The 22,757-nt window shown below is 31.6% G+C and overlaps 3 protein-coding genes across 7 annotated transcripts; 2 read left to right on the forward strand and 1 right to left on the reverse strand.

The window, feature by feature from the left end:
* Positions 1 to 2,095: 2,095 nt before the first annotated feature.
* On the forward strand, positions 2,096 to 4,955 carry LOC106778313 (serine/arginine-rich SC35-like splicing factor SCL33). 3 transcript variants are annotated; one of them, XM_014666259.2, is made up of 6 exons: positions 2,096 to 2,199; positions 2,288 to 2,471; positions 2,562 to 2,639; positions 3,090 to 3,251; positions 4,175 to 4,315; positions 4,388 to 4,955. In XM_014666259.2, the coding sequence occupies exons 2-6, from the start codon at positions 2,320 to 2,322 to the stop codon at positions 4,593 to 4,595; spliced, it is 741 nt and encodes a 246-aa protein (XP_014521745.1). In that variant the 5' UTR covers positions 2,096 to 2,199; positions 2,288 to 2,319; the 3' UTR covers positions 4,596 to 4,955. The 3 variants fall into 3 exon arrangements, with proteins under 3 accessions (XP_014521745.1, XP_022631852.1, XP_014521746.1); XM_022776131.1 differs by lacking the exon at positions 2,096 to 2,199 and having other exon boundaries at positions 2,206 to 2,471; XM_014666260.2 differs by lacking the exon at positions 2,096 to 2,199 and having other exon boundaries at positions 2,206 to 2,471; positions 4,409 to 4,955.
* Positions 4,956 to 6,819: 1,864 nt separating this feature from the next.
* LOC106778302 (ubiquitin carboxyl-terminal hydrolase 2) lies at positions 6,820 to 11,762 on the forward strand. Of its 3 annotated transcripts, none has more exons than XM_022776149.1 (3): positions 6,820 to 7,584; positions 7,681 to 10,364; positions 11,316 to 11,762. In XM_022776149.1, exons 2-3 carry the CDS (start codon positions 7,687 to 7,689, stop codon positions 11,545 to 11,547), a joined length of 2,910 nt encoding a protein of 969 aa, XP_022631870.1. In that variant the 5' UTR covers positions 6,820 to 7,584; positions 7,681 to 7,686; the 3' UTR covers positions 11,548 to 11,762. The 3 variants fall into 3 exon arrangements, with proteins under 3 accessions (XP_022631870.1, XP_022631869.1, XP_014521728.1); XM_022776148.1 differs by having other exon boundaries at positions 6,821 to 7,195; XM_014666242.2 differs by having other exon boundaries at positions 6,823 to 7,195; positions 11,319 to 11,762.
* Positions 11,763 to 17,028: 5,266 nt separating this feature from the next.
* On the reverse strand, positions 17,029 to 18,346 carry LOC106778269 (3'-hydroxy-N-methyl-(S)-coclaurine 4'-O-methyltransferase 2). The gene is made up of 2 exons (XM_014666211.2): positions 17,498 to 18,346; positions 17,029 to 17,428 (listed from the first exon to the last, which is right to left on the reverse strand). The coding sequence occupies exons 1-2, from the start codon at positions 18,272 to 18,274 to the stop codon at positions 17,123 to 17,125; spliced, it is 1,083 nt and encodes a 360-aa protein (XP_014521697.1). The 5' UTR covers positions 18,275 to 18,346; the 3' UTR covers positions 17,029 to 17,122.
* Between the last annotated feature and the right edge of the window lie 4,411 nt (positions 18,347 to 22,757).

Below are 22,757 nucleotides of genomic sequence, written 5' to 3' on the forward strand. Positions count from 1 at the left end.
TAACTAAAATAATCCATTAAAAGATGTTTCCTACGCATAAAAGAGTGATTAAATCAACTAAACAAATATTATAAATCAATTAAGTTATAATATATTATTATAAAACAAATATTATAAATCAGCGGTTCAATTAATTTAATTGGTTAAATTTTATTCAAACAATTGAATCAATTATTACAATAAAATAATCTAATAAAGTCAATTGCTTACTTAATAATTAGTTCTTTATATATTTATAGAAAATTTATTATTTTTTATATGCCCCTACCAACCAAACCAATTGGTTAAATTTATTATTTTTTATTATAAAACCTCAACAATTGAAACCTTATTTACAAGGTCATCATTCCTCTCTCAAGTTGAGAAACTTGAACCATTTATTTTACTGGCAAAATATTAGTTGGCTCTCAAGCTGAGAAACTTTGACCATTTATTTTACTGGCAAAATATTACGTGGTAGTATTTTTGTTAGTTGGAAGAGTTGAATCTGTAACATTTATTATTTTATAAACCTTTCAAACTAATTAGGTTAGTGGAAGTAATTAAATCTACAATCTTTTCCCCATTCCTTTTTAACTTTTGTCATTAAGCTAATTTTATAGCTCTCTATTTCCCACTACCATGAATCACATTTTTTAACTTTTATCATTAAGCTAATCTTTAGCTACCTATTCCCACTACCATGAATAAGACCAACTCAAGAACCTACCCGGGATGTACACTATAATAAAAATTCACTTTTAAAGAAAGTTCCATATATTTATTTTGATAGAAGAAATTACATCGAGTCTATTTTAAAACTGAGTCTATTTAAAAATATAGGAATCCAATTAAATAAAAAATAAATATAGGAAAAAAAATCTTGGAACTCAATATAAAAAGCTAATTTATTAATCAAGTTAAAATTAATTTCGGGAAAATTAAAAAAAAAAAAATTGATCAAACTAATGTTATACTTAATTAAATTATTTCTAGCACACCAAGCATTTAATTCATTATTAAAATTACACAATTGATTAGATTTTGTTAAGAGACCATTAATATAAATCCAAAGTTAGTTTTCATGTTATTACTTATCCAAGTGCATCAAAATTAGTTCTTTTTATCAATTTATTTCTTTTTTTTCCTTCACTCATTTCTGTCCTTAAACTAAAGTAGATACAAATGACTTCTCACGTTCACATATAACAATAATATCTTGTTTATATTTGTCCCATTTTTTTTTTTTTTTAAGATATAAAAATTATTTGTCGTGGGTTAACGAGTGCTTAGTGAATTGTATTTACAAAATTAACTTATATTTTAATACTTTATTTTCTAAAAATAACTTAATAGTAAAATTCAATATTATTTTTGTCCTAATGAAATATCACATTTTAATTGAAAAATAAATTGGACCTGAATATCAATTCCTTAATGCAAGAAAAGTATAAATATTTACACAAAATTACATTATTTAAGAACTGAAAACAGTCTAAACTAACTTAAACTCAATAGGCACTAGGGTGGGGATGGCTTTTTCTTCTTGCACAACCATGATTTCTAACTTCATTCCCATAATTTTTAAAATGACCATATTATATTTCGTAAAGATGAACTTTGGATTAACTGATTCAGAAAGCTTTAAGAACATAGTTTTTTTTTGGAACATGATTTTTACAATAGAATTTCCAAAACAATTTTTGGAACATGATTTTCAAAACAAACTTTCTGAAAATGCATTATGAAATGAGCTTTCTGAAATAAAGTTTTTGAAACAAGTTTTCCAGAACATGAGATGTTTTCTGATATAAAATAAAGTTTCTCAAATAAAATTTTTGAAACAAGCTTTTCAGAAAATATGAGATGCTTTTTAGGATGAACTTTCCATTACAAGTTTTATAAAAACAAACTTTCTGAAACATGAGATGCATTGTGGAACAGGATTTCCATAACAAATTTATATAACAAACTTTCTAAAACATTTTAATTTATCTCTCTGTCATTCCTCCACAATGCAGTAGAATAAGGGTCCATTTTTAGTAATAATAGGGGCGCAGGAAGAAAAACCCATTAAAATTGGGGAAATGGGCCAAAAAGTTGGACCTAGGAGAGAGCTTGCTCAGAGGAGAATGATAAAGGTAAACCCTAGGAATAGGAAGTCATTATGCGGGGCGGCGTAGCAGAGGTGTTAAAAAGTTGTTAAGTTATTAGGTTAAGGTAAGGAATGAAAAAGCTTTGGGTTTTGGTGTGTTAGAAGATCAGGAGCAGGAGTGGGGAAAGGGATTGATCGCAGTTGCAATTGCAGTTGCAGGCAGAAGAGAAGCGAAAGCGCGAGAGATGAGAGGAAGGAGCTATAGCCCTTCGCCTCCGCGTTACAGCAGAAGAGGCGGAGGAAGGAGTCCCAGCCCCAGAGGCCGCTACCCTCCCCGTCCCCGACAACAAGATCTCCCTACCAGTCTTCTTGTTCGTAACCTTCGCCACGACTGCAGGCGCGTATCTTTCCCTTTCTTTTATATTTTTGCCTTCATTCTTTCATTCTAATTTCCGACCTGATCCATGTTCCAACCAACGGTTTTCAGGCCCGAGGATCTTCGCAGACCATTTGGTCAATTTGGTCCTCTGAAGGACATTTACCTGCCTAAGGATTACTACTCTGGGTGAGTCACTCCCCTTCTCTTCCTCCCTTTTCTCCCCTCCTCCGTCTTCTCTCCTCTGCATCCACTGTCATCTTTAAAACACTACACACTTTCGATTAGGGTCTTTTATTTGAGACTGCTGCTATTGTAATAGCCACCTTCTTAGGTTTAGCAGTGATTTAGAGTTTTGAAGACATCAATCAATCAAGTAAGTAGAAGATGTTATTGGTAGTCAAGAGTTCAAGCTACTTCACTTTCATTACATTATGAAGATGTTCCAAGTCTTGAAGATTTTCCACTCATCTTTAAACTGACACAAAGGTCAGCAGCCTAGTGCTTGCTTGCTTTATTATCCATATCATTGGGGTCTATTTTCCTCCTAAAGTGTGCACTCTTCTCATTACCATTTTTCTATCGGATTCCGACCAATACTAGTTATGATTGTGCCTTCGCCTTTTCTTTTTTGTGCAGAGAACCTCGTGGGTTTGGTTTTGTCCAATACGTCGATCCTGCTGATGCAGCCGATGCTAAATATCATATGGATGGCCAAATTCTTCTTGGTCGGGAGCTCACTGTCGTCTTTGCTGAGGAGAATAGAAAGAAGCCAACTGAGATGAGGTCGAGAGAAAGAAGGTGCTACAACTTTTCTCTTTACCTACTTTTGGTTCTATTTCTGAATTTCACTGACTGAATTACGTCTGCACTCTATCATAGCGTATACAAACTCTGATTAGTTTCTTTCAGCATGTAGATTTTATATGTTTTATTCCTGATGTAGTTTCGTGAGGCTCTTCTAATTTGTTAAATATTAGTTTAAAGTCAACATCTGAATAAAATGCCTATCTGAAACTTGTTTGGGAAATATTGCATATCGTTGGTGCAGCTGCGCTTTACTCTCTCACAGGTTTAGCTAATAATACTTGCATTTTTACTCTTTCCCTTTAGGTATCTTGAAGAGAATAAAATTATTGTTTCCCTGTAATTAATCCCAATCAAACATACTTTTAATCTGACGTATCATGTTCAAAAGTGATTTGAGTGCCCCATCAAGGTGCCTTTGTTTGCTGTTAGGGGCGTTTGGTAGAAGTTAAACCTTTTTTTTTACGTGGGAATCTTTTGTGATAATATATTTCCCACTTTGGTTCAGCTCTTAAAATTAACTTTCCCAGTCAATCCCAATAATGGGTTAGTTAAGTTTCTCCCCAAAAAAATAATTGGGTAGGTGGAAAAGTTAAAAATTGAAAAATATAACATATTACTCTTAGTCGAACAATTTTTTTGTGAATATTCACAATAATATTTTGTACAGACTAGACATATTTTAATCATTCTTAGTAATCAATTTAACCAAATTTAACCAAATTCATGATTCTTAAGGATCACGATTCTCGGTAATCATGATTTCTGGGTATAAATTTTTTGCTGTACTTAATTGTTGAGTCATTATCTACTAAAACATAGTGTTATGCTTCATTTTTGTTTTGCTTTTCTGTTTCAGCATATTGCAGCTAATAGGACGGGTGCTTTTCTGATTTCGTATTTTTTGTCTCTCACAGGGGCCGATTTTATGATCGAAGGAGGTCTCCTCCTCGTTACTCTCGTTCACCCCGCTACTCTCGATCTCCACCACCACGCCATAGATCTCGTTCTCGGAGTCGTGACTATTATTCCCCTGCTAAACGAAGGGATTATTCTAGGTATGTGGTCTTTACAGACTAATGGATGTATGGTCGGTTTTGCACTTGTATGATGCATGACCTGTTTTGTAGATCTCTCTCCCCTGAGGACAGAAGATACAGTCGAGAAAGATCATATTCGCCGCAGAGTAGGGAGAGGTCATACTCACGCTCTCCAGCTTATAATGGGGGCTCGAGGAGTCGTAGTCACAGTCCTGCAAAGGGTCCAGGTCGAAGCAGAAGTCCAAGTCCGGACCATGATGTTAAGGAACCAGCCCGTGGTAGGTCCCCCAGTCAGTGAAAAGGGGGAAAAAAGATTTAGTTTGCAATGTTAGATACTGGATCTTGTCACAATATTGGGCTCATTACTGTTTCTGTTGTCTGAAGGCTGATACGGTGGAGTTGGATTTTGATTTGTGGTTCTGTAGAACACAGATGTTTGTTGCTGGAACTAAACATCGTAGGGAAGTCTAGACCCATTTTTATTTTGAATGTTATTACTATTCTACATCTAGTTTTTAGTAGGATGTTTATATAGTCATTGGTAATATTTGATTTTTTTTTTTTACGATGGTTGTCATTGAATGCTGATGGTAAGTTTTGGGTGTTGTCATTTAATGCTATTGATTATCATAAAAACACGATGACTATGATTAGTAGACATTTTAGTCTAATTTGCAGGTAAGCCTGTTTTTGGTATTCATTGTCCCAATACGGAAGAGAATGAGAACATGGACATGATCTAAAAATAACCATACTATCTTTGTTCATGGGTCCCTACATCGTCGATAGTGAAACATGCGGCACGCTAAACCAAACCATCAACAACTCCTCTCAGCCTGCAATGGTTCATAATGATTACACTTATTACATATGTATTCAATACTTGTTCACTTACTTTATTTTCATTATTTATATCTTAACCCATGTTCTTGATATTTTTATTATAATCGTCTCAACTCATTCACTCACGGCTGTAGTAGAGTTTCTTTTTACATAACCCTCACCCTAAACTTTATTAATAACTCCTGTCCAGCCTAACCCTAACTGCCCATTAAGCCTTTTTTTTCTTCTAAAAATTCTCATTAAAAAAAAAAAATCATTAGATTTAGGAACTACACCGAATAAATTGTTTTCTATTTCTGTTTAACTCATCTGAGTATGTGCAATTAAAATAAACACGTGGCAGCCACAAAAAAGAGAAAGACAAAATACATAAAAAAAAATACTGGCCAAGGTCACTCTAAACATCATGCAAAGAATTAACCAAAACAAATCATTGGACACATAGGAATAGAACATAAGACCATCACACCATACCAAGACGTTTTCACTAACTTGTGAAAAACATACTATTTCTTATTAATAAACATCTAAAACAATTACATAATCCTTTTATTTTAGTGGATTTTTATCAACTCTTACATTCTCCTAAACTCAAATAAAAATTTGTACTCGATAAGAAAAAGATACAAATATTCATTCTTTATATAATTTTCAAACTTGTAAGTTGCTTTTTGTGTTCCTTCCTTCCAAAGGACCTTCACCATACAAATGTTATTTCCCCAAAACTTCTTAGTTTCAACAATCAACTCTCGCACTAACTTGGATGTCATCTATCTCGAGCCCATGAGCCACATTTGGAACAAACTTCTTTAATTGAGATATATGAAGCACATTATGCAAGTTCGCCAACTATGGTCGTAGCATTACTTTGTAAGCTATCAATCTAATCCTCCTGAGAATTCATATAGTCCAAGAAACTTCTGTGACATCTTCGATTTGATAGCTATTCCAATTCTTGTTATTGGTGTCATCCGCAAAAGCAAATAACTCCAACGATCTCCTCCTTTTATTTGTATAAGACTTCTACTTGTTCTGAGTTGTCCACATCTGATTTTGAATAAATTTTACCCTTTTTGTAATCTGTTGTAACAACTCAAGACCTACTATTACTATTTTCCTATTTTGATACCAACATAAAAATGTTCAACATCTTGTCTCATACAAAGCTTCAAAAAGTGTTATCCCGATGCTATAATGATAATTGTTGTTGTACGTGAACTCCACCTAGTTAAGATCTTATTTCAACCTTCTAGATGATCTAGCACACACGTCCTCAATAGATCATCCAAAAACTAAATAGTTCTTTTAGACTATCTATTTATATGAGAATGATACATTAAACTTATTCTCAAGAATGTATATCATGTAACTCTTGTTGTATGACTAAATAAAACTATTATAACTATTGAACCATTATTTTTACTTAAATTATACATTTTAGTTATTAACATTATGCCTTTTGTAAAAATAAGAAGTCCTTCCTGTAATTAAAAATCCATTTAATTCGTAAACTAAACCGATTGGGTAACTAAAACTGCAATAGTCATCCATATAAAGCATTAAAAAGTGATTAAAATTATAGGATTGAATAAAATGAAAAATTACTGGCAATTCCTTTAATTTTTGTAGTGATTTAAGAAGAGTATTTAGGGTATAGGAAAATAAAATAGTGATTGAATTTAGGAATAGAAAAGGAAATACAGTGAAAGGGTGATAAAATAAATTAAGATTAGGGTATATTGGCTGGTGTTGTCTTCTCAAAAGAGGGGCGGATCGGGTGGTGACCCCTTCTGGACTGGAACCCAACCAAACCAAACCTTGCACGTCTCTCGTCAGAGGCATTCTCACAGCACGGACCACGCAGATACTCTTCATCTTCCTCTCCTCTTCCTCTTCCTCTTCATTCCTTTATATCTCTTATTGGATTCATATCTCTCTCTCTCTCTCTCTCTCTCTCTCTCTCTCTCTGTCTATCTATATTCTCTCTCACTCACTCGCCTTCACTCACCAACCCAAGCTTCCACCCCTTTTCGACTCCCTTCCACTTACTCGCAGGTATTTCCTTTATAGTATTATTTTTTGACGATTCATCGATTCACAATTCCGCTCTATCACACCGACTTTATTCCGCTCTATTCACGCCCTAATCTCGATCTGATGCTACCAACTTCTGCCATTTTTTTCTTCATTTATCAGTAGGGACCCATCAATGTATCCCAATTCGTTTCTCTATGCATCTCAGTAAATTTATTTAACTGATGTCTGAATCCGACCTTCATCCCTCTGATCTTCAAATAAATTCTGTGTTTTACATACTCCGAGACCTAAAACCTTTGCATTACATTAGTTTGCTGTCTTCGCGTATTTAACACACTTGCAATTCTCTATTTTCGTCGTCCCCTTCTGTACTTTTTCCACCGGCTGTATTTACTTGTTAACAACGGGTAGCGTATGTCCCTATTTAATATTATAGGGACTGGATGTCTGTTTTCCTGACTTTTGTATGCTGACCCAGCTCATTGATTTGTTTTGGATTACAGTAACTGATGGGGAAGAAAGTCAGAAAGAAGAGTCGAGGTTCTGCCAAGGAGAAGGGGGTTGCTGCCCATTCGCCAAAAAAGGTTGTTTTGTCTACCAACTCGACTGTCGAGTCTGTTGATGAAGGCGTTTTGGTTGCAAAAGAGACAAATTATTGCCCTCATCTCGTAAAAGGTGTTAATTTAAGCATATTGTCCACTAAGATTGAGTCTTGTGGATCCATAAGGTGTGAAGATTGTAGGGAAGGTGCGGCTGATAGAAGGGGTGGTAAAGGAAAAAGTAAACATGGGAAGAAGAAAAGTGGTGCATCACTGGATTCAAAATCTGAGTCAAAGTCAATATGGGTGTGTCTGGAGTGTGGTCAATATACCTGTGGTGGCGTGGGGCTACCAATAATTCCTCACTGCCATGCGGTATTGCACGCGAGGAAAAGTCGGCACCCCTTGGTTGTTCATTTTGATAAGCCTCAACTGTGTTGGTGTTTCCCTTGCAAAATGCTTATTCAAGATGATAAAATTGAAAAAACTGATGAATCGATTCATCTTCTATCTGATGTTATGAAATTATTGAAAGGAGGATCACAAGAAAAATCTTCTGTGGATATTGAAGATGTTTCCGCTGGGGATTGCAGTATTACTTCGGAAATCAAGTCAAGAGCTCTGTTCCCTAATGATTCGACTGTACAGGGCGGTTATGTAGTTAGAGGTATGCTAAATCTGGGGAATACTTGCTTCTTCAATTCAGTCATGCAAAATCTGCTAGCCATGAGTAGATTGCGGGATAGCTTTCTAAAGTTAGATACTCCAGTTGGGCCACTTATTAGTTCCTTGAAGAAGCTTTTCACTGAAACAAACCCTGTATCTGGATTAAAAAATGTTATAAATCCTAGATCCTTTTTTGGCTGTGTCTGTTCTAAGTCTCCCCAATTTCGAGGATATCAGCAGCATGACAGTCACGAATTGCTTCGTTGTTTACTCGATGGATTAAGTACTGAAGAACTGGCTGGAAGAAAGCAGAATGGTGCTCCAAAGAGAGATGGGACCTCTTCCAATACGTTAGTTGATGCTTTATTTGGGGGTCAGATATCAAGTACTGTACGTTGCATAGAATGTGGGCATTTCTCAACAGTGTATGAACCTTTTTTAGATCTTTCACTTTCTGTTCCAACTAAGAAACCTCCTCTTCGGAAGGCTCAAGCAGTACCTCGAACCAAAAAAGGTAAACTTCCACCAAAAAGAGGTGGAAAGACTCGAGTCAAAGTTAACAGGGATACTGATCCCTTACCTGTTCAAACTCTATCGAACCAATCATCCAGCCACCAATCACAGTGTCCTGATCAGTCTGGTGATTCTACATTATTGGGTTCTGAACAAATAAACAGCGTGGTTGGTAAAGAGGAGTTGTCTTCACCAAATTTGGTTATTGCTGGAGAGCCTCAACATATGCAAGTGCTTGACAATGGTGCAACGAAAACCTCAGAAGATTTTTCATGGTTGAATTATGTGGAAGCTGGACCAATGATAGATGAGTGTGATTTTATTTCCCAAAAGGAGGATGCCCCAGAGGTACAGGATACTGAGCGCAAAGATGATTGTTTAAATGAATTCCACGGACAGGCCAGCAGTGAATCTAGTGGTCCTGTTTGTTTCCCTACGGATGATCAGAACTTAGGACCCGATTTTTCTTCAGCAAATGGATGGGAAGATGAGGTTCCATTACAAGTTCAAGATTCAGAAGTGCTGTTACTTCCATACAAAGAAGAAAGTTCCTCGGCTGCTGAGATCATAGGAGGAGATGGCGAGGCCTCCTCATCGGTTTTGGGTGGTCGTCCAGAAGAATTGGAGATTGATGGCTTTGGTGACTTATTCAACGAGCCTGAAGTTTTTGCTGGGCCTGCTCCCAGACCATCTTCTTGTGGTGAGGTTGTGGAAGCTAGTTTTATCGTTGGAAGTAATAGTGAGTCTGATCCTGATGAAGTAGATGATACAGATTCCCCTGTCTCTGTAGAGAGTTGCTTGGCACATTTTATAAAACCTGAGCTTCTCTCGGACGAAAATGCCTGGCATTGTGAGAACTGTTCAAAAGTTTTCCATCTTCAAAAGATGGAAGAAGAAAAGCAGGCAAGAGATGTATGTGATGGAAACGAGTCTGGAATTCATGATGAACCATGGCATGCAGTTAATTCTTGTTCTGTTGATGTCAGAACCAATGGAAACGGGAGCATGGAAAATGACCAAAACATAGAAAGTTCAGTTTCACGGAAGGAACATGACACAAAGCTTGAAAATGGTCAAAGAGATGAGCTTTGTTTAATCCTTAATGAAAGGAATGGTGGGTCACTTGAAAAGGAAGATACTCCTAACAATGAGATGCAGTCTTCAAGGTTTCATAATGCTTGCAATGAAGAAAGCTCCAGTCATTTAGCTGCTGATTCTTGTACTGCAGAAAATGTCCGAAGAGATTCTCCGATGATAGATAATGATAACAATGACTTGGAGGATGCTGACTCCAAAAGTGTGAACGTGAAAAGGGATGCAACCAAGAGGGTCCTCATATATAAAGCTCCGCCTGTCTTGACCATTCATTTGAAGAGATTCAGCCAAGATGCCCGTGGTCGCTTAAGTAAATTAAACGGCCATGTCAATTTCAGAGAAAAAATGGATATTAGACCATATATTGATCCCAGGTAATTTGTTACTTTTCTAGATCTTGTTTGAAGTTTGAACAATTAATAAGTGCGCAATTCTTGCCCCTTCAGAATGGTATATCAGCATGTCGGACACTACTCAGCACTGGCACTCCTTCGACCTGCCTTGAGCATGTGTCGAATATCCCTTTGCCTCTCGCAATTAAAAACTAATTTATTTTTTGCTGAGACTCCTCTTGGACACTGACTAAGAGAGCGGTGACCCAAACCAACACCTTCTCTTGACTAGACACTTAAAAGCCAACAACTTCTGCCATTGTCTAGACACTTTATACACTCCTATAAAATAGTACTATACGTTTTAAACAATTATTTAGACGTTCAAATCATTTAAATTGAAAATATTATGAAGCACGACTTTCTATTGAAAGCAAGTATCCTTGTACCCAAAACCCTGTTGTCTTGGTTCTAAGTAGCTGCTCTACCTCATCGTGGTGGTTTCTGTTGTCCTTCACTATGGTTGTTGTTGTTGCCAAATGTGCCTTGGGCATCTGTTGTTGGTGATGCTCCTCCACCATCGTGGTGGGCAGACGTCAATATTTTTTAGGTCCTTTGCCCGTGTACAGTATAATCCCTCTAAGTATCTTTTTTGTAATGGTCATTATCATATGAAAATTGTAAAGCTTTTAAACTATTTTTAGAAGGGGCGCACATATACAGCATCCATTGTTGTATACTTTGAAGATGTTTCACAGATGCGTCAACGTGTTTTCATTTGTTTTACACTTACTCTAGTTTTTTATTCAAGTGTTGTGAATTGTTATTTTAATTTTGGCACAAGAAATATTGTGGAGACAATTTCACATTATTTCAGTTGCTAACAGTTTGGATTTGTAAATGCAGTTATGATTGGAAGTCTTAGTTGTTTGTTTTGTTTAGTACTTTACTGATCTGGTGGCTTGTTGTAATTCACTCACAATTCTATTAAAGCAGGTGCACAATTGAAGAGAAGTATGAATACCACTTGGTTGGTTTAGTGGAGCATTCGGGAACAATGAGAGGGGGTCACTATGTTGCCTATGTGAGAGGAGGGCACAGGAACAGTGGGAAAGAGAGTGAGGGTTCCACATGGTATCAGGCAAGTGATGCATATGTGCGTGAAGTTTCCCTTGATGAAGTTCTTCGCTGTGAGGCATACATTTTATTCTACGAAAAAGTTTGAGTGAAACGCATCTATTTTTTAAGAATTTACATTCTAGATAGATATAGAGGCTTACTAAAGTTAGGAGGAAGGGAGATAAATCTTTGCAGGTGAGTGTAAAAGAAATTAGAGGATTTTGTATACCATTTTTTAGACATGTGATGAGATGTTGAATGTACAATGCGATGTCATACAATCAAAATTCAAAAACTTTCTTTTGTTGCCAAACTCTAAAAGCCCTGTTCAACCTTTGTTTCGTCATTAATTATTTAATGTAGGTCATAAATTTATTCATACCAAATTTCTCTCCGATATTTTTATCGTGAAAAGAATTTCAACTCATAAGGTTAGTGTACCTCACTCCCTATTTTTTCTCCTTAATTTTTCAAGGGAGGAGTTGTTTGCTTGTTGGCATCATTACTTTAGTCACACCTGTTTGAATAATTTTCTTTCTAATCACGATTAGAGAATAAATGAAATTAGTTTCTTCATAAAAATTAATCCATAAATAAATAGATTTATAAAAGCTTTCTCACATAGTTTTTCTAATTTTTATTTAATTATAAATAAACATATTTCTGTTTTTTCTTCTAACATTAACCAAAATGTTTATATTTAATAACATTAAATTGAAACCTAGTAAAAAAATAATAAATGTAAGGATTACATTCACTTTTTAATCCTAATAAAATTTTAATTGTAGTTTTGACTCTCTAAATCACTAAAATTAAATAATTTTCATCTACCATCACTATATCCATTAATTGTTAAAAGAAAAATCTTAACATTATGAAGTTAATGATCAAATCTTTAAATGAGTAACTAGATAATACATTAATAATTGCACGAATTTACTTACTTTTAAAATTGAAAATGAATCTGCAATTAAAATTTTACAAAAGTTAATATTATAAAGTCACAAATTATAAGGGTTGAAATAAATTTAAGCACTTAGTATAAACATTTAATTGGACTATAAAAGAAAGTAAAAAATAAGGTTGCTAGAATTAAAAGAAAAATAAGCATAATTAAAATATAAATATATTATTATTATTTAGTTTTCCGTTTACATATTATTTTAATATTTATATTTTCATTATAATAAAAGTATTACTGAAACGTTATTAACATAATTGATTATGTTAATGATAACCAATAGTAGAATAATCAATTAAGTAAATAAGTATATTTATGTTGCATAAATTACTGTTATATAATTATGTCTTGAACATAAATAAACGTAAACAATTATGCATTTTTTTTTTAAAAAAAATCTAGATTTTGTGTAGAAAGTTCTATTGAAGTATATTTATGATGTTTGGTTAAATATATCTTTTAGTCCTCATATTTGTTCTCTATTCTCAATTATGTCCTCATGTTTTTTTTGTCCCAATTGCATCCTAATATTTGTAAATTTTGAGACAATTAAGCTCTTTCCGTTAACTAGCCACTAACATTATAGGCCAATTGAGAGGGCTTAATTGCCTCAAATTTACAAATATTAGGATGCAATTGAGACAAAAAAAAACGGAGAGGGCTTAATGCTTCAAATTTACAAATATTAGGATGCAATTGGGACAAAAAAAAAAAATGGAGAGGGCTTAATTGTCTCAAATTACAAATATTAGGATGCAATTGGGACAAAAAAAAAACATGAGCATCTAATTGAGAATGGAAAACAAATATGAGGACTAAAACATATATTTAACCTTTATGTTTTATAATCTCTTATTTATTATTTTTCAATTTTTGACTTCTTTTTTCTGTTTTGTTCATTCTTCATGTTTCCATGCCTGAAAACCACATTTATGCACAATTTTACCCTTAATTTGTCTTCTCACCAACACTCTCATTTTCCAATGCATGAGTTTTCATGTTCCAAAGACTTCAACTGCCATAGTCAAAACTTTCTCATCACCAACACTTTTGCAGCCACAGCACATTAAGATACTTTGAATAGTCATTGAGTATTCTTACATTAGATCTTTGTAAAAATATTTTAAGAAAAATAATAAATTATTTTATAAGTAAAAACTGATTTATACATAAACTAAAAATAATAATCATGCTGCTCTGAAATTCGTGATAGAGAATTAAAAAAGTTTTTAAATTCATCATGCTGCTCCGATTTACCGGGAGATAAATGTTTATGTTTATGTTCTTTTTTTTTAGTGCAAAATGTTCACTTTGTCGAGAATATGTGTTATATCTATCAAGTAATTCGATTTCTGTACTCCAACTCATTTATAGTAGTCAGAAGCAGCTGTTGAATACATAATTATTTTTTTTCATAAATAAAGACCTTAAATTATGAAAATGAATGTTTAAGGAGATAAAACTAGATTCGTACCAATGAAAACCGCTGAGTTTGAATTTAATTTATAAAATCAATTTTTATTTAACTAAGTAAATTGTAAGAACCTAAAAATAATTCAAGTGTATAAATAATTTACTTTATAAATATATTTGATTATTTTATTATTTAAAGACTGAATTGTAAATAAAAAAATTAGTTCATCAAGTTTTATTTTATAAAAATTATGTCTTCTCTTAAAACTATTTTCAACTTTTATTTCTTTGAATACCATAAACAACTTTTTAAGAGTTTTGATTTAAAACACAAAACTTTTATTCTAACATATTTACGATAAGAGTAAATTTAATTTTTGTTCTTTTCTTTAATTATTTGAAAAATTTACATGCATATTATATTTTAATTAATTTCATGCAAGAGAGCTCAAAATGATTCTCTACCTTTTACCTTTTACCTTTTATCTATTATCTATTACCTATTTATAATTGTTAAGGTGTGTTTAAATCAATGATATGAATTTTTTTTCGTAGATAAAATGAGAATTAGAGCTTTTAGAGTGAAATTGGTTTAAAAATTTCATCAAAGTAGAGAATTTACTAGTTTTATATGGTAATGCTTTGATTGAATGATATAATTGACTAAATGATAGGATTGATTGTTGGGGGAATGAAAGCTAGTCTATTAATTGATGGATATGACTAAATATTGAGATGTGTTATGGTTTTGTGAATTGATAATTTATTTTCACATATCATTTTAGTCAAATTAATCTATCTAAAGGTTTTTTTTAAACTAAGTGGTGATATTTTGAACTAAGAAAGGAGTATAATTGTTCACATAAATTAAAATGGTGATCTAATACATTTGTTGAATTTCTAAATTTATGTAAATCTACTAGGCTAGCTAGCTAATTACTAGCCAAAAATGTGTTTTTTTTTTATATCCTAGAAAGTTCAAGTAGCCTTACTTACTGGGTGAGCTTATAAGAAAAACTTTCATTAGTCTTGATTGTCAAGTGAGTAAATCACTTGTGGTATGGAAATATTTTTGTAAATGTTCAAAGATTTCTATTCTCACTAGGCAAAATTTATATGTTTTGTTTCTAATACTCACTCATTAAGTGAGTTCGTTTCCTTCGTCAAGGGAAAATTATTATTTACATCTAGAGAATTCAAAAAGGAAGATGATTGTTGAGCAAGCCATTTTGTCCATTGGACGAGCACACCTCTAAGGCGACTCACTAGACAAGAGAGGACGGTAGTTGAGTGAGGTGACTTTACATTTCAAAATAAAACAAAAATGTTTTAATGTGAGTGGACGAGTAAAACATGGGTATTTTATGAATCTGTATGACCGAGTAAAGTCTAGGTGTTTTGTTTAAAAATGTGAAATATAAGATTTATACATATTATTGATATGAATGTAGTTATTTATAGGAACGAAATATTACATTGAGTGGTCTTATAATGTATTGAATGAAGATTTTAAGAATGAGAATATTTTGACTCCACTAATATTCACAAAGAAAAATATTAGGTGGGGAGAGTTGATGGAGGTTCCTATGTTTTATAGGGACAATATTAAAAAAGATGATATAAAAATTTAGATTGTTATGTGGAGACTTAGTTCTCGAAGAACAAGAAATTATATTAAAGGAACCTTTGAGTTTAATTCAATACACTAAATCTTTGAAAAGTATAATAGAGTCTAATGTCTATATTATTTGAATTGTAGATAACTTGTAACATGAGTTTGGACCAAGTGGGTTGGCCTTATCTCTAGTTGATGTGGGACTTCTAACAAATATGCCCAACAAATATCGTTAGGATAGACTCTAACCATAGCTCTGATACCATGTTAGAAGTGAGTTTTAGGCCTAACTCAACTCCACAAATATCTGCACCTTACTTATATATTATAAATTGGCTTTATCTCTAATCGATGTGAGACTTCGAACAATATCATGTTGATATACGTATTTATATATTTATATATAACATGTTTTATGAAAATTATTATCTTATATATACTCTTCTTTTTTCTTTCATGTATGAGTTTGACATGACAGTGTAATGAAAAAAATTACTAATACCATGAATGCTTAATAAACATACAATCTTAGTGAGTTTTAGTGATTTTTATTAAAATGTATATCTAATATTTAATTTTATTTTGATTTAATTTAGTCCAAAAGATATAAACCAAAATAAATCATAGATCCATAAAATCAAATACATCGATTAAGTGATCATTATGTTAATATTATAACTATTTAAAAAATGTCACGTGATAAGAATCAAAATATGATAAGTCTTACGTGTAAATTATTTAAAAAATATTACCTATCAAAATTTAAAATATATCACATGTCAAATCAAAGAAATTTCAAAATAAAATATAATCAAATTTCAAGTTTAACGAAAACTAAATTAACTTCACTTAATACATATTAAAATTTAATTGACTTAAAAATAATATAAAAGTAAAAATAAATCATATAACTAAACATAAAAACTTAATTATTAAACTATATTAATTTTATCAAAAGTTTAGTATAAAACTTGTAAAACCAATTTCATTATAAAACAGTTATTAAAATTAAATAAGTTATTTTTAATAAATATCCAATATATTTATTTTATTTATTTAAAAGAAAAATAAAACTTGATTAATTTTGTTAAAAACGTGACATTATCATCCTAATAATAATGTCTGTCAACTTCTACATACACAATGATATTACGTTTCTTGACTTTGAAAAACCCATAAGCTTAACGAAATCAACATTCTCATTAAAATTAATAATAAAACACATGAATATAGATGTTTTGTTGATGGAATATACTATTATGAACACTTAAATATATTGATACTGATATTTTGAAAAAAAAATTAACAAATTTTTAACAACAAAATATGTATCATTATTTAATTAATCTAATTAAATATGTATTTAAAAAAATTTAAAATGAACTAATCATATACTATCACGTTGTCAAATTTGTTAAGAAACTTTTTTCTAAATATATATGCACTAAACATGTTTTTTTTCTTCGCAAATTATGAAATTTCAGTCGAACATGGTTTATATATATATAATATGAGTTAAATGAATAAATATTGGAAAATATGTGTTGTTGAATTAGGCTGAGTATGAGACAGTCCGTAAAATTGGATGGAGAGAGAGAGGAAAGAAAATATGAAAAAGACTTTATTGGGTGGCGTGAAAGAGTGCAAACATACATATAAGTTATGTTTTATTTGATTAAAGGGGAAAGTGGATCAGTAGAAAGCCAGAATCACAGACTGGACCGCCTGAATAGATTTGACAGTGTATGAGCTAAAGCCTGCCATTTTGATAACATATTCCCACTCTTTCAGGGTCCGCTCTTTCCCAAAGTTAGTGTGAGCCATCATCACCATGTCTAGCATCAGCCCCACGTCTTCCAGGGCCTTCGGCTTACCTTCTTCTCCTTCTTCTATCACCGCCTCCACGATCATCACCATCCCATTTTCCTTCGAGATCGCTTCCCTACACTTCTTCAAGATTTCGATGCATTCTTCGTCCGACCAGTCGTGCAAAACCCACTGCACGTCTTTCTATTGTTACAAAAACGCATACAAAGAAAGTTAAAATGCAAACAAGTACAAACGTACCATGATAAAAGCAGCATCGGCTTTAGGAACACTCTGGAACATGTCCCCTGCCACGTGTTCGAGGCCATCGGAGTGAGGGGCCTGGGCGATGACATGGGGAAGATCGAAATTGATGGCTCGAATGGAAGGGAGAGCTTGATGAAGGATGCGCATGGCAGTGCCGTTGCCCCCTCCCACGTCCACCACCGACTTCAGACCACGGAATTCCTCGTTGCAACTTTCGATGATGACAGGCATGACAAGCTTGGCATCGCATGCCATCGCTTCGTTGATGAGGCTGCTGTGGTCGAGATTGGCGGCGGCATAGCGCCACACGTCTTCGCCGTGAGTGTTTTGAAATGAGGGACGGCCATTGGCCACGACGCGAGCGCTTAGACTGTGCCAAGGTGCTAGCATTATAGGACTACTCTCCAGCAAAAGAAAAGCGGCCATGCTCTGTTGCCCCTCTCTCATCAAACGACGAGACAGAGGTGTCTGTGTATAGCCATTGCTGCCGCCCATGGTCACGGCTCTGAATATCTTCCTGTGCGCCAGGAATCTCATTATGCGTTTCAGAAGAGCAGGATCACACCCCAGAGCTGATGATATCTCCGGAACTGTCATCGCCCTTCCATGCTTTTCTATGGCTTCAGCAATGCCAAGCTCTATCGCACATTTCACCACTGCCATTTCCACAAATCCAAATATGTACTTCCATATCTCCACCGAGGCTTCCGCTTCTTCTTCCTGTTCTACCTTCTCCCTAGACAACACTCCCTCTCTCTCTATCTCCCCCATCTCTCTCTTCTCCTCACTTCTCTTCTGTCACCATCACACCTTCATTTATACATGCCTCCCCTATTTGGTAATATTCAAATACTCAGCATCATCAAAATATAGAAACAATGCGTGAAGACTATATCTAAAAGTACATGAAGGTTAATTTTCAATTAATTCTGATGAATGTGGTCTTAAGGTGATTAATTATGACTCCACTCCACTAAGATTCAAAATAATTCAAGTGAATGGGGTTCGGTGCAATTATTTTAGAATTGTTCGCAATAACCGAAATATTGCCGGTCCCGCCCAAAAGATTCACCTAAACATCAAAAGATTTAGGATGTCGGAGGTGTTTTACCCCTTGCATCTAGATGACAAAAAGATCCGCTGGGTAAGTTTTACAGTCTACCTTCTTTTAAAAAATATATTATAATTTTGTTTGAATTTATTGATAAAATTTTACCGATGCTAAAATTTAAATTATCAAGGAATTGTATGGAAATTATTAATAATTTTTTGTAGATAAATTTATCGAATATGTATATTTTATTTTTCAATAAATTTTTTCATTAACAATACTTATTTTATTGTATCAATGAATTTTTTCATTAATTTTTTTCAATAATTACAAATCTTAAAGTTTATTACTAACATATTTATTTATCAATAAATACATCGATAAAACAAAAATGATAATTTTTTTGTCAAAAATATGCTTTGTAATTAAGATTTAAAAAATGGGTCTAAGTTTTTGAAAAGATTAAAATGTGATAAAGAGAAAAAAATGTCCTTTCTTTTAACAGCTAACCTAACATCAGGATTCTATGGAGATTCTCGGACGAAAAAAGCATTATTCTACATCTCTTTCTTCAGAACAAGCGAGAGTTTAACTGCTGCAACACCCACCGTAGGAGTGCTTGACAGTTGTACTAACTTGTTGAAGCTAACGATATCAAGGTGTTAATAGCACTGTGCTTCTCCTTTCACAAGTGAAAGTTTTGCTTTTTTTTCTTTTTTTTTTCCGTCATTGTCATACACCGAGAATCAGTGTCACACCTTTTCACCACTAAACCATAACGTGGTAGGTTGGTCTCAATCACTATAAATAAACAAACAAAATCAGATTAAATATGTTAATCTTGAAAAACATGATTTGGTTTTATTAGACATTTGTATTGAATGAAAGTATGAGTTTGATTGATGAAGAAGTTAACATGAATTTAGAAAACTAAAGGAAGAAAAAGTAGAGGGAAAATGAAGAAGATAACCAAATTGTAATGTTTATTGACGGATTTTGTACAAATATTTTCATTGATAATTATGGACATATTTTTTGTTGATTATTATTGATGGACAAAAATTATATTGGTGAAATTTATTGTTGATTTTTTTATTATTGGTAATTCATTAATAATTTTAATTTATTAAAAGATTTTAAGCATTACCGATAATTTTAATCATTAATAATATCAATTTTTCTTGTAATTGTAATGTAAGACTTGTTGATATAAATGTCTATATGTGTTAATGTTTATTTACATGTTGTATGATGTCTCTTTTTGATATATTATTTTATTTTTTATTTGTTGATTTGTTTGCTTGTTTGACTTTTTTTTTCTTCTAACAATTACTTTAATGATTTGAGCAAATGAAGATAAGTGTGAAGTGTATAGAGTTAGACTATTGATTCTAACTCGTGTCAGTTTTTGAAAAAAATCTTTAATTAGTGTAATTTACTTCTTAACACTATAAGACATTTTGATCTTATAGTTATATTTGAGATAACTTTAATTACATGATAGTATATTTTCTTATTAAATGTATGATATTTTGTTTAATAATTATATATTCTTGAAACGAAATATTACAATATTTTTTGTCACTATTTCTTCAATAAAGTAGCGAAAACATAGCAAAAATTATTTTTCCTACTAAACTAGCAATTTTGTTTTAGTTTATACATTTATATTCTTTCACAATTTTTAATACTTAAAAAGAGAGATCATTTCCAAAAAAAAATAAAACTTGTACATGATATTATAAAAAAATTGAGATTGCTTATAAAAAAAATACATTCTTATATTTGATATATTTATTAAATATGAATCATTAAAAATTGTTTTTATATTTTAATTCTAATATTCTATTCTATATATTTTATATTTTAGTCAGTGGTCAATGTTAAGTTTTTTTTTATTCAAATTGTTTCTTAATTCCTAGCTCAAGCTACAAATACAAGATAGTCTTTAAATCTCTTTGTATTGTTCGGTCCAATCTGATATTACCTTAAAAAACAACATTCCGATGAAGTGTTTCTTTGAATAGTTTTGTAATAAATATGAAACAAAAGTAGTCTATTACTTGAATATCAAACTTTATTTATATATTTTTATAAAAATTTTTTGATTAGGACTAATTCAATTATAAACTATATATTAATATTTTTATATAAACTTAACCTAATTGCTTTTAATAAATAAATTTTCTGAACGACTGACCGAATGATCATTTCATTGATAAGTGACTAATCGTTTACAAGACTTAATGTAAGACTTCACTTATTTACATTTTCTTTATCTCGTTTTTTACATGTTTACAAGGCTTAATGTAAGACTTCACTTGTTTTGTTTTATATAAATGAAAGATCAATAATTTTGAGGAAAAGAAAAGAGAGAGAAGAAAATGGCCATAATTTGAAACGAAATTATTGGTTCCTCATATATTAGCTTTATAATTTAATATTTTATAATGAATCTGAAATGTTACTTTAGTGGATTAAAAAAAATTAAAGTTACCGCATTAACCTTCTAAAAGAATAATTTTAATATAATCAAGGTCCGCTGCGAAAATTAACAAATGAAAATGCACTGACTATTAAATTTTAGTGGCAGACACTCCTTATATGCAAGGATTTGCCAACTGTTTATTGTAAATAATCAAAATTTCAATTACTTTGCTGAGTTGAGATTGAGATGGATGAGCAGACCGATATTACAGTAAAAGGAGTTTGTGAATGTTGTTTATTGAATAATTTTTTTTTTATATTTTGAAAAATATTTTATTGAATATTAAAAAATATGAAAATATATTAGAAAAATTACAGAATATAAAAAGAAACTATTGTAATAAAAATGTCACTTTCCAAAATATTAAAACATAAAATAGTGTTCTAGAATAATGATAATATTATTATCACTAATACAATATTAACGTTTCACGTTATATTATTTTCGTTGTACAAATATGAAACCACGAAAAAAATAAAATAATGTGTGGATATATTTTGTAAATATATAAAATTTGCTTACATTGGTTGTGTAAATTTCCTTTGGTGCAATTTCTTCTTTTCCATTATTATTTTTGCTTTTAGGTGACAAAGGGCCTGCAAGGGTGTTTTTGGACGTTTTAGACACCTTTTTGTGGTATAAATAGATGCATGTGGTTGTTTTGTGATGATATGTTTTTTTTTTTTTCAATTAGATTGAACTTTTTTTTGTGAATTCAAGTGTATATATCATTGAGTTAGTGTCATTGAAATTATTAAAATATTATGATTATTATAATTATTTTTATTATTGTTATAATTAATTATTATTTTTAGAAAATGTATTTTTAGGTTAACTGTAGAGATGTATTTTTTATATAAATATTAAGGCCACTAAACCTGCTCATAAGAAACTAAATTGCAATCACTGAACATGTTTATAACTGTATTAAGAATATATGTCCTAAAAATAGTTACTAACAATAATAATAAGAAGTAAGAATTAGTAGTAAATAATCATAATAATAATATTTTACTGATTTCAATATCAAGAGCATGAAGATTCAAATATCTAACTTAAGAAAAAACTCAAATTATATTTTTCTTGCAAAAATGTTTATTAATTTTAATGTGTAAAGACTTTGTTACAAATAAAATGATTATTAACTTTAATATATTTCATTCTTTCATAAGTCATTCACATAATTTAACGGTAGGATTTTATTGATCCAATTTTACATAAATACGAACTAATTGAACTATTTCAAAATAAGAGGACCTAGTTGATACAAATATATAGAAATATAGGGACTCTGAATCAATTAAACCTAATTAAAATTAAATTTTGATTTATATTTAATTTCATTTATATTAAATTTTATATAATTTTTTTAATTTTATTTAAAAATGTATAAAAAATATATTTTTTAATATTTGCGATATCTACAAGTATATGCAAATTTTAAAATATCCACAAGTTTATTTTAAATAAATACTTATAAGGGTAGTGGACAGATTGCGGGTAAGTTTTCATTTTACAGATTAGATTGCGAGTAGATACTATCTGTATCTCACCTGATCCGTTGTCATTCCAAACCACAACTGATATAAAAAAAAAATCTTACCTTGTGTAAAAAATATCATTCATAAACAAAATATAAAAACCCATTTACCAATCCTACCTCATGAATGATCTTTTCCTAATCATTCTAGGTCCAGTAGTTTTTTAAGTATTAT

This window comes from Vigna radiata, unplaced genomic scaffold (genome assembly GCF_000741045.1).
Source record: "Vigna radiata var. radiata cultivar VC1973A unplaced genomic scaffold, Vradiata_ver6 scaffold_246, whole genome shotgun sequence".
NCBI lineage: Eukaryota > Viridiplantae > Streptophyta > Magnoliopsida > Fabales > Fabaceae > Vigna > Vigna radiata.